General features: G+C 40.5%; 1 protein-coding gene and 1 long non-coding RNA gene across 7 annotated transcripts in view; one reads left to right on the top strand and one right to left on the bottom strand.

Moving 5' to 3' along the window:
• LOC140617677 (uncharacterized) overlaps positions 1-12298 on the top strand; it is a 50753-nt gene that overhangs the window by 6454 nt on the left and 32001 nt on the right. The window lies entirely within an intron of this gene.
• The window catches only part of LOC140617673 (maestro heat-like repeat-containing protein family member 1), a 72134-nt gene continuing 62416 nt past the window's right edge, over positions 2581-12298 (bottom strand). Inside the window, exons 40-42 of one of the 3 annotated variants that reach the window (XM_072799455.1) lie at positions 11415-11520; positions 9650-9715; positions 2581-2957 (exon numbers count right to left, since the gene is read on the bottom strand). In XM_072799455.1, coding sequence (XP_072655556.1) covers positions 2596-2957; positions 9650-9715; positions 11415-11520 — 534 coding nt within the window. In that variant the 3' untranslated portion in view covers positions 2581-2595. Of the gene's footprint in view, positions 2958-2996; positions 3525-8435; positions 8526-9649; positions 9716-11414; positions 11521-12298 lie in introns of those variants that run through there. The other 2 variants (XM_072799456.1, XM_072799457.1) reach the window with 2 other exon arrangements.

The following is a 12298-nucleotide window of genomic DNA, read 5'->3' as shown; positions in this document are numbered from 1 at the left end:
TTCTACTGCCATAGTTTAGTGTCACCTTTTCTTGACCATCATATAAAAGGCAGCATACCACATGTACACATTTTGTCTGGCTTCTTTGGTTGACCATTAAATCTGTGAAATTCAAAAAAATAAAAAAGATAGCCTCTTTCTCTGAAAGAGAGAAAGAATCTCCAGAAGGCAGATTGCCTCCATCCCCAAGACTACATTTGCCTCTAGAGCCCTGGAATGGTGCAAGATGCAAACTAGTAATATTTCTCTGAGCCCCAGTATCTTTGATAACTATGTCCAGTGTGTATCTCAGTATATAGCTTTTCCTCATTAAGCCACACTTTAGTGGGCATGGGATACATTCTGTTTCCTCATATAATAGGTCAATCTCAGGGCTGCCTGGTGGCTCAGTGGGTTAAGCGTCTGCCTTTGGTTTAGGGCATGATCTCAAGGTCCTGGGATGGAGCCCTGTGTGGGCTCCCTGCTCAGCAGGGAGTCTCCTTCTCCCTCTCCTTCTGCTCCTCCCCTCACTCATGCTCTCTTTCTCTATCAAATAAATAAAATCTTTAAAAAAAAAATAGGTCTATCTCATTTGTTAGACTGAATTTATAGTATGCCCCCCCATCCCCAGTGTTTCCATGAGGTATTCAGTGGTGTTTGAAAATGGAGGATTAGCATTCAGGAAAGAGGTAGAAGCTGGGTATATGGATTTGATCATCTCTTGGTAAAAGAACTAAAGCCACTGTAAGTGATAAACTTTCTGAAGGTGTGAGCAGTTTTTTTTTTTTTAATTTTTATTTATTTATGATAGTCACAGAGAGAGAGAGAGGCAGAGACATAGGTAGAGGGAGAAGCAGGCTCCATGCACCGGGAGCCGGACGTGGGATTCGATCCCGGGTCTCCAGGATCGCGCCCTGGGCCAAAGGCAGGCGCCAAACCGCTGCGCCACCCAGGGATCCCCGGTGTGAGCAGTTTAAAAGGAGGAGAGGGGAGGCAGTGAAATGCAAAAAATGAAGTTGGACCCTACCTTACACCATATATAAAAATTAACCTGGGGCACCTGGGTGGTTCAGTCAGTTGAGTGACCAACTCTTGATCTCAGCTCAGGTCTTGATCTCAGGGTCATGAGTTTAAGCCCCATGTTGGGCTCCATGATGGATGTGGAGCCTACTTAGAAAAAAAAAAATTAACCTAAAATGGATTTAAATGTAAAAACTAAAAGCATAAAACTATTAGAAGAATAGTTTTGGGGATTTGGTTTTGGCAATGATTTCTTGGATAGGATTCCAAAACCACAGGCAGCAAAAGTAAAGATGGATAAATTGGACAACAATAAACTTTAAAACTTCTGTATATCAAAAGACACGATCAACGGAGTAAAAAAGCCACCTATAGAATGGGAGAAAATACTGGCAAATCCTATATCTGATAAAGGGATAACATTTAGAATATGTACAGATCTCCTACAACCCAACAATAGTAACCACAAAAACAGCCCAATTAAAAAATGCATCTGAAGACATTTCTTCGAACAAAGATATTCATATGGCCCAAAGGGCCAACAAGCACATGGAAAGATGTTCAACATCACTTGCCTCACTATCACTAGAAAAATGCAAATGAAAACTGCAATGAGGGCCGCCTGGGTGGCTCAGCGGTTAAGCGGCTGCCTTCTCTGCCCATGGCGTGATCCTGGAGTCCTGGGATCGAGTCCCACATGGGGCTCCCTGTGTGGAGCCTGCTTCTCCCTCTGCCTGTGTCTCTGCCTCTCTCTCTCTGTATCTCTCATGAATAAGTAAATAAAATCTTTAAAAAAAAAATCTTCATAGGAACATCCAGAATAACGTTTAACCAAATATGTGGGTACTATTTACATTGCCGTGTAAAAGTAACCATCATACCCTGGTAATAATGACAGCCATTTATTAAACAATTATTTCTATACCAAGTACATGGCTATCTCACTTCACTCCATAAAGCCTGTAAAATAAGTTTAAATATTCTCATTTTTAAATATGAGGCAGACAGTTTTAGAAGGATTTTATCTCAAAGGTCAAAAAATTAGGAATAGTCAAAACCATTCTGATCGTGGTTAACTTCAACGAGGTCAAATTAATCAATTTGACCAAAGTGGGAACTAGTTCTTTGGTTTTTCCAAATTTTTTGTTTTGACCTAATGTTTTTTGTTTTTAAGTAGGGCCTGAACTCATGACTTTGAGATCTAAGACCTGGGCTAAGATCAAGTGTTGGGCATGCTTAATAGGCTGAGCCACTCAGGTGCCCCGCTTTCTACATCTTTCAAACTTCTCAGAACTGAGTTCCAATAACCTAAATGTCAAGGCCTTTGAAAAAAAAAATTATTGCCCTCAGAGTGCCTGAGTGGCTCTGTTAATTGAGCATCTGACTCTTGATTTCAGCTTGGGTCATGATGTCAGGTCATGTTGGGTCATAGGATGGAACCCTGAGTCTGACTCTGCAAGGGGAGTCTGCTTCAGGATTCTCTCTCCTTCTCCTCTGCCTCTCCTCCTGCACTCACTCTGTCACTTTCTCTATTAAATATATAAATAAATCTTTTTAAAAAATTAGAATAGACTCAAAGTTATCCCAACAAGAATGTCACTCCATCACAATCCAATGCACTTTAAGTGAGACAGATTGGGCTGGAGTTATTGCCACCCATTGTTTACACCCACCTTCTTCTGCTCCAGCCTGAAATCTGAATGTGCTGTAGTGTATCAGGCCTGAGAATTTCATCCAACATGTGTGGAAGTGAGAGAAAAAAAGGTTGGAAACTAGGTGCCATGCGGTTCTGCTACCCTCCCTCTTATCATTTGAAACTTTACCTGAAGGAGATACTTCAGAGCTGGCCCTGTCACTCAGGTTTATTCCCAATCCCCAAAAACTGAGATGAAAGTCATCTTGTCTTAGAATGAGAAAATAAGCTTTATTGACAATGAATATGCTGATAGCCAATAATCCTGTAGGGAGATAAAGGACAAGAAACATACTGAGTCTGATAAGATCAAAACCGCCTCCTTGAGTTTAATCCAAAGTAGCCCATCTGGTTGGACTAAGGTAGGAGAGCTACTGGGAAGCAAAGTACTGACATCTGGAAAAACAAATGGAAAAGGCTTTAGTTCCAGAGTAATTAGAAGCAACTTATTTGGCAGCAGGCCCAGCTTCTGTAGGTGGACTTTCAGATGTCGGGACCTGTGACCCTGTTGACTATTTATCTGAATTGCCTGATTTGTGTGGAATATCTTTCACCCTACCACTGTACCGGTTGCGCAATGAATTTAGAGGGCTTTGAAGCCACCTCCAGATTTTCTGATTATCATCATCTCTTTCTCGTTTGACACTCCTAAACAGTCGTTTCTTTCTTTCTGGGTTTTTTATGCCAGTGACTTTGAGGATGTTATTGCTTATCTGGCTCATCCTGGAAGTAGAGATAGACCTGAAGTTAATATATTCATCAATTTTTTTCAGAGTAGTATTGACCAAAGACTGGATAGACTCCACAGGATCATTCCTCAGATTTCCAATAGCTGAAACCAGAAAGGAGGTCAACTCAGACTCTTGATCTCCAAGGACCATCTACCCAAACCCCATTATTCTCTACCTCACATACCAGATTATTATTATATAACTTCATTTAGAATAATCGTTGTCACTATAAAATACTTGTTTTACTCTAGAAAAATGTTTACATGGAAATAATTCTTTTAACAGGAAACAAAGAAAAATAACTTATCCTCCTGAAATAATATTATTAATATTTTTATACCAATCGAAATTTCATACCAGTATATACATTTTTAAGTAATCTCTATGCCCAATGTGGGGCTCAGACTCACAACCCCGAGGATCAAAAGTCTCATGCTCTACTGACTGAGCCAGCCAGGCTCACCTGCAGTATTTTTTTAATACTGAATATGGACACTTTTTTTTTTTTTTTTTTTTTTTTACAAAAATAAGATTCAGTTTTTTCTTCCCATAAAATTTTCCTCTGTACAGTATAATATCTAATCATGTGACTCTATCATAATGTCTTTGATGAGCTCTTTATTAGTGAATAATTAGGTTGTTTGCGATTTTTCACTGTTATAAACAATAATCATTAATTCATTCAGCAGTGATTATCAGGCACTAACTGTCCCCAGCCACTATGCTAGGTGCTGGGATGCAGTGGTGAACAAGATATATTCCCCACCCTCAAGAACTTAACATTCTAGGAGAGGAAAGACAAAGCAAACAAGTAAACATAAAGTACAACAAAGGAAATTTAGCAGATTATGGTGGTGAGTAACTGGAAAGGATCTCTAGATAGGCCAGTCAGAGAATGCCTGTCGGAGAAGGTGACATGTGAGCTAACATGTAGGAAGCCACATAGCAGGGGCAGAAGCATTCCCAAAGGTCAGGGAGAGGGTACCTCTTCACAGTGTAGAAAGTAACCAGTGTGGCTACAGCTTCTAGTGAGGGGTGAGGTACTCTAAGCTTAGGGTAAAGAAATAGTCTGAAGCCAACTCAGTCAGGGCCTGTGTTCCTTTGTCCCAAGGGTAAGGGAACCGCAGAAAGCTAGTGAAGGGTTTTAAGCCAGGGGTGACATGATTCAGTGTACACATTTCAAAGAGAATCTGGCCTCTGTGTAGAGAGGTGTAGAGAAACAGCAGGTGTGGGGGTTGTTAAAACCATCCAGCTGGGGCTTAGATTCAGGTGGGAACAGAAGGATGGAGACAGAAAATTGCTTAGCATCCAAAAGATAAACAGGAAGAATCTTGCCTCAAAAGGGCCTTCAGGCCCACCAAAGTCTATAGCTTCGTGTTGATTTCATTTATACTTGCTTGGAACAGAACAAAGACATGGGCATCAGCCACACAACACGTGTAAATCCAGAGAAGAACCGTTTCTTGACCACAAGGCTTGTACGGCACTGGATATGGGTGTAAAATGTAACTAGAATGACTTTCTTTGAGAAAAATTTCCTCCTGTCTAGGCAATCCTAGGCAATCTTTCTTGGAGGGTGGATGGGATGAGGAAGGCAAGGTGAATTCTTTGGTATACTGAGGAGTCTATTTCATTCTAGAATACTTTCCCTAAAATACTCCAGTCGCCAGGAGGAGGGGTCTACTACCCAGTAGAGATTTCAGTTGTAAAAAACAAGAAGACAACAAAGGCACAAAATGTCAAGGTCAGAAGCCAGGGTTAGAGCCCTAAGAGGACAGATGCTGCCAGCTAGTCACTGGAGAGCAGGAGAGAGCCCGGCTACTCTCCACAGCAGCTAACAAATTCATTCTTCCTTGACCAGAGCACTAAGCACATTCCCTACCTGTCACTTTGGGCACCTTGCCCCATCTTCACCCAGAAGCCTGCATCAACTCAATGCAAAGCTTCTGTGGGACACCTCTGTGGCAAGCAGAGCACCCCACTTTACATGCATTTGTATCAGATACTTAAACAATATCCTCATGATACAGATGAAGAAACTGAAGCCCAGCAGCAGTGACTTGCCCAAGTTCACATGGCTCATTATGGAGACAGCTAGTATTGCAGACCTGGCCGGCTGACACTGGAGACCATGTTCATTACACACTGACTTGGAAGAAAGGACCCTTAAAAGTCATTTACTTCACCACTTTTTCTTCTCAAGACAAAAAGCTGTAATAAATCATAAAGGAAACAAAAATTTGTCTATCTCTAGTTGTCTGCTGGGCATTTCCTCTGAAATATGAAGCCACCATTCCTTCAAAGGCAGCATATCCAGCATATTAGCTTGTAGCAGGTGCCAGGAAAGGAAGGGGTCTCCAACCAGAAGGCAAGTCCCTGAGGACAAACATGTGAAGGTCCAGAACTTTAAAAGCAAAGCTGTGGCCCTCATGCCAGGTCTTTCTGACATAATGGCCACTCTTCTTCTTTATCTTTAAGATTTTATTTATTTATTCATGAGAGAGACACAGAGAAAGAAAGGCAGAGACACAGGAAGGAGAAGCAGGCTCCATGCAGGGAGCCCAACGCAGGACTCGATCCCAGGTCTCCAGGATCACGCCCTGGGCTGAAGTCGGCACTAAACTGCTGAACCACCCAGGCTGCCCACGTGGCCACTCTTATACACAAAAGGACCGGCATCCAGGGCAAGACTACAAAAACCAACATTCTCTCCATTTGGTCTCTGTATCAAAGGAAGCAAACTGTGGCATGGAAGATAGTGAAAAACAAATCATTCAAATGTCATTTCTATTCGGCACTGGAATGAATCACACACGCACCACCTATTGCAAGCCCACCTCCCCCTTAGAGGAGTTATGAACTGTGTTTCATGAAGTACCCCTACCACCCACAGCAACATCTTAAATCTTCACCATGGTGGAAAAGCCAAGCATGATTCTGGCTCCACTGTGATTCTCTGAACTTATCTCCTGCTCTTCCTTTTGCTTGCCCCATGCCAACCACATTGACTTCTTCCTTGAACGTGCCAAGTGCTCTTCCCTCAGTCAGATGGTTCACACCCTCACTGCCTCTGGGTCTCTGCTCCAGTTCCCCTTCTCAGAGAGGTGCCTCTCCTCTGCACTGTGATCCTCTGACCCCTGGCCTTGCCTCACTTTCTCCATGGTGCCTATTCACATATATGCACTTGCTAGTGCCCCTCCCCTTCCCCACTGGGAGGAGTGCTGCATGGGGTGGGGAAGACACATCAGTTTTGTTTGCTGCAGTATCCCAGTGCTTCTTAGAAGAATAGCTGGTATACAGTAGGTTTTCAATAATTAAGAAACTCATTTACTTGAGAGCAAGAGCAGAAGTACCTCCTATAGCAAACATAGATGTGGCTGTTTGGCTAGTTTAGGGACCAAAGGGTTTTGAGGATGAGGTAAAATTTATCTTCTGATATATATTGGCAATATCAGCTCTTCTTTTGCACACCCTTGATTCCCATTCCCTCTTTCTCATGACTTTGGTAAAATTAAAGGACCATGGAGTGAGCATGAGTTAGTGCAAAGTCCCTGAAGTGGAAAGTCTAGCTTTAGATCTAGTAATTCGCTTCTGTGATCTTGGACAAATGACTCAGCCTACGAAATTAGAGGATTATAGACCAGGATGAGAAAATGCTTCTCTAAAGTAACCCTAACTTCAGAGGCAGAAGAAAATAAATGGGCAACTTCAGGAATCTGGATGAGTTACCTCAAGTCCCATATAGTCTACAAATCCTTAGAATCTCTTTTATCTTAAAAATTCATGAATAATATGCATTCTACTTCAAAACACATCTATTATTGAGACATGTTTTAATAAATTAAAATGTATTTTTTTAAAGATTTATTTATTTATTTATTTATCTATTTATTTATTTATTTATTTATTTATTTATGAGAGAGAGAGAGGCAGAGACACAGGCAGAGGGAGAAGCAGGCTCCATGCCAGGAGCCCGATTCAGGACTCGATCCTGGGCCTCCAGGATTGCGCCCTGGGCCAAAGGCAGGTGCTAAACTGCTGAGCCACCCAGGGATCCCCTTAATAAATTAAAATTTAAATTTTTTTAAGTTTTATTTTTTTGAAAGTAATCTCGCCTCTAACGTGGGGCTCGAACTCACAATCCCGAGATTGTAGAAGGCATGCTCTACTGACTGAGCCAGTCAGGCACCCCTGAATGTTTTAATATTAAAAAGAATATCATGTAAAAAATATTTACAAATGAATCCTACAAAGTCGGAGGTTTCGTTCAGAATAATGTGGCAGGGAGGGGTACAGGGAGAGAAATAGAGAAAACAAAGTAACCATGCTGGAGGGTAGGAGGGCAGGGGGTTATTATACTATTTTCTAGCTTTTAAAGAATGCTAAAAAGGAAAAGAAAAATCTTAAAACTGCCAGAGAAAAGGGCTAGGTTACTGGCAAAGGAACAAAAATTAGAAGGACAGCAGGCTTTTTTTTTTTTTTTTTTTTTTTTAGCAACAAAGAAAACCAGAAGACAATAGTATGGTATCCAAAGTGCCGAGAAAGAGAATTTTGGTCTAGAATTGTATCACTAGTAGGAACCCCTGGCTGGCTCAGTTCGGAGAGCATGTGACTCTCGATCTCAGGGTTGTGAGTTTGAGTCCTAGGTTGGGTATTCAGATTACTCTAAAAATATATATATAATCTTAAAAAAGTAATAATAATTGTGTCACTAGTAAAGCTACTAGTAAGAAAAAGTCATTACAGACAAACAAAAACCAAGAGAACATAACATTAAGATACTAGCACTAAAGAAACTTCTAGAAAGTGTACTTCAGGATGAAGAAAAATGAAGGATGGTCAGAGATACAAAAAGCAATGCAGAGCGTATAACACTGCACATAATCTATAGTGTATAAAGCAACAATAATAGTATCTAAATGCTGGGTAAAAAAAAGAAGACTAAAATATTCGCCAACAAAAGCCTGTAAAGTGGGAGGGGTGGCGATTGGAATTCACATCAACACTGGAAGGAAGGTGAAAATACTGTTTTATTTTAAACCCTGTTAAGCTCAACATGCAGAGTAAAGTCTACTTTCTGGACAAATATATGATTTCACCACCTGTGGAATTTAAGAAATAAAACAAATGAATATAGGGGAAGGGAAGGAAAAATAAAAAGGAAAACAGAGAGGAAAGAAAATCATAAGAGATTCTTAACTCTAGGGAACAAACTGAGGGTCCTGGAGGGTCCTTCTGGTGGGAGGATGGGGTAACTGGGTGATGGGCATCAAGGAGGGCACAATGATGTCATGAGCAACTGATGAATCACTAAAGTCTACCTCTAAAAATAATAATACAATACACATTAATTAAATTTAATTTAATTTTATTTTTTTCTAAAAAGTCTACTTTCTGGTAACTAGCCTAAAGAAACACTTACACCTCTATACAAGGAGATGTATATAAGAATGTTCATGGTAGCATCATGGTAGCAAAAAATTGGAAGTGATTTAAATAATAATCTACCAAGTGTTATAAGCTTTCTGCAGATCTGTATGTACCAATATACTAAGTGGGGAAAAAAGCAAGTTGTAGAAACTGTATATATCTATATCTATATCTAAATATCTATGGTATATAATAATTTATCATATATAACATATATATTCTATGTGTACACAACAAAAGAATACATGACTACATAGCAAATAGGGGAAGTGAGGAGAGAAGCCAGACTTGGGGGTGAATAGAACTTTACCATAAAAACTAAAACTTTATCCTTATCAGTAATATTTCTATTTTTTTGCAAACAGAATATATTCATGTATTTCTTCTGTAAATACAAATTCATTTTAAAATATTTTACTACAATAAAAAAGAAGACAAAACTCCAAATTCTTCAGGGGACAGGGTGTGTCTCCCTTGAACACCATTAGTGCTAGCAGTTGACCACACATGATAAATGCTGACTTACTAGAACATTTCTAAAGTGATCTCTACACCCAAACTCATGACCCAAAGATCAAAAGGTCACACCTTCCTCCTACTGATCAAGGCAGGTGCTCTATTTTCTACTTTTATGTGTATTATATATATATATAATATTTTATATTATAACACTTATAATAGTAAAAATATGCTTTATTTGAAGTAACAAAACATGTTCTTAAGGAATCCCCTGCTCCTCCTTTCTCTCTTGCCCCATGCCCCATGCCCAGAACTCAGGTACAAGGCGCAGACTCACCATTCTGTAATAGCTCCACGTCATCCTCATGTATTTGACTCATGTTTAGCTTCTTAACTGTTAATGCTGAAGATAGGACAGATTCAAAGTCACTCTAGAATTCCTGAACTTTTGGGCCACCATTACCCCCTCTGTAGCAAACAAGGAAGCTTGTAAACCAGTTCTAGCAGTAAGTGTTTCCATGAGATGCCTTGTAGACTATGTGTCAGTGTTCTGGTGAAAGAACAACCCTTGGAGCAGCTGTGACCCAGAAAAATGTTGTTGGCAGGTGACAGGTAGGGCATGAACCCAGGGTGTCAAACTCCATGGGGTTCCCATACCAAGAGAAAAATGGACAAAGGGCTTGAGGCAATTAATTTGCAAAACTAAAATATGCATTGCCAATAAACATAGGAAAAAATATTTAATCTCACTTCTGATAAAAAAATATTAATCAGAACAACAAAAACTACTCTTTGTTATCAAATTGGTAATGATTTTTAAAATATTACACAGGGTTGGCAAATATCTGCAAAATGGATACTTGCATGTAGTACTAGTAACAATGGAAAACAATTCAAACTTTTTTTTTTTTTAAGATTTTATTTATTTATTCATGAGCGACATAGAGAGAGGCAGAGGGAGAAGTAGGCTCCCTGCAGGCAACCCAGTGCAGGACTCCATCCCAGAACCTGGGACCATGACCCGAGCCAAAGGCAGATGCTCAGCCACTGAGCCACCCAGGTGTCTCTCAAACCTTTTTTTAAGATTTATTTTATTTATTTCAGAAAGAGAGAGCATGCAAGGGAGAGGGGCAGAAGGAGAGAGAAACATAAGCAGACTTCATGCTGAGCGGGGAGCCCAATGTGGAGCTCAATCTCACAACCCTGAAATCAGACCTGAACCAAAATCAAGAGTTGGATGCTCATCTGACTCTGACACCCAGGTGACCCATGATTCAAACTTTTTTAGAGGGCAGTTTGAACACCAAAATCCTTTAAATTTTGCATACTCTTTGGGCCTAGCAATTCTACTTATTAAGAAATTTATCTTAAAATAATCATGATGGCATGTAGAGATTTAACGACTACATGCCTGCTAATAAAAGCAAAAGATGAAGTGGCTTACTTTTAAAAAAATAAATAACAGTCTCAATATTCAAAAGCAAGGGTTAAATAGTTCCATAAGTCTACCCATAAGTGGATTAAAAGCAATGCTGAAAGGCACATAATGGCATGTATTTGTGATACAGCAAGAGAAAACAACAGTATACCAAACTTCATGGTTTTTAAAATGACTGTGTGTGTATGTGTGTGTCGTAAATTCTCAGGGAAAAATTCTAGAATGTTAGCAGTGGTTAAAGCCAAATGGTAGAATTTCTGGCATTATTTCTTTTCCTCTTTTTGCCAATCAGAATTTTTTAGGTTTTCTAACATTAATATATACTGTGCTACTATTCTAGTTTAAAACAAAAATATTTTTGAAAATCCATAGCTTTCACCCTCTCAAATGTATATGGTTCTCTTTTCCACAAAGCAGAGTGCAGACAGTGTGGGTGGACCCACACTGAGTGCGGCAGAGGCACATAGCCTTCGCTTCCTCCTCTGGCCTTTCTAACACAGACTTTAAGGCTGGTCTCAGGACAACCTCTCTAAACAGGTTAGAGCTAGGGAAGGAGGTGACCCGCCTCATGGTACCATGGTTCTGGCTTAGCCCTTGCAGAAGGTCAAGGAGGGCTCCTCTGCTGAAGAGAAGGGCGGGGGGTTGCTAGAAGGAAGCATCTTACCTATGAAGTTGATGGCAGCTGCCCTTAGAAAGGACTGAGAGCTCTTCAGGAAGCCAAAGCTCTGGAACAGTAAATCGCCCACAAGCTGTGTTTTGCTTGTGTTCACCTGTGAAGCCAAAGAAGAGGGGTAGTGCTGATCAGAATCTGGGGTGAGGGGTCTTGGGAACACTACTAACCCTCTTACTGTGTCCACAAGCAGCACTGTTCTGTCTTCAGCCAGCTGAAAATGCTTGAACCTATAGCTGCAGACACCCCCACCCCAGCAACAGGGTAGACCTAGCCAGAAGTTCACAAAGAGAATTTTGCTCCTTCACACCAACATGGGGAAGAGATAATTCATGTGGAGCCAGGGTTGAATCCTGGTCCTAACACTGGCTTCAGTTTTCTCATCTGTAACAGCTGAAATGAAATCTGCTCAACCTCATTTATATAACTGTAAGGCCCCAATGAGATAATGGATGTGGAAGTGTTCTGTAAACTGTAAAAGGGTCCTATCTGTGAAAAGCAATAAGCATTAAAATCCATAATAATAAAATTACTAATGTCTGTTGGTTTCTAACCTACTTGTATAGCCCTTACTTACTTTTCAGCAAGGATTCCTGATCCTGCCCTGTTCTCAACTTCGTAGGGGCCACAGACTCTTAATACCATGACTACTGACTAAAGCCCTGATGACTCCTGCCTACATCTTTTCCTACCAACTGTAACCAGAAAATCTCTGTCCCTTTGCCATCTACTATGCTCACATGACCTTCCTAGCCTCTGAAAGCAGAGACTGGGACACATGAATGTGCATTCTCAGAGTTTGCTGATAACTGAGAATGCGAATCAAGGACTGGAAAGAACGTATCCTCTGTCAACCCTCCTCTCTTTAGTCTCTTAGC

Source organism: Canis lupus, chromosome 25 (assembly GCF_048164855.1).
Source record: "Canis lupus baileyi chromosome 25, mCanLup2.hap1, whole genome shotgun sequence".
Classification (NCBI taxonomy): Eukaryota; Metazoa; Chordata; class Mammalia; order Carnivora; family Canidae; genus Canis; species Canis lupus.
The sequence above is the reverse complement of the archived record's forward strand: the minus strand, read 5'-3'. Positions and strand labels throughout refer to the sequence as shown.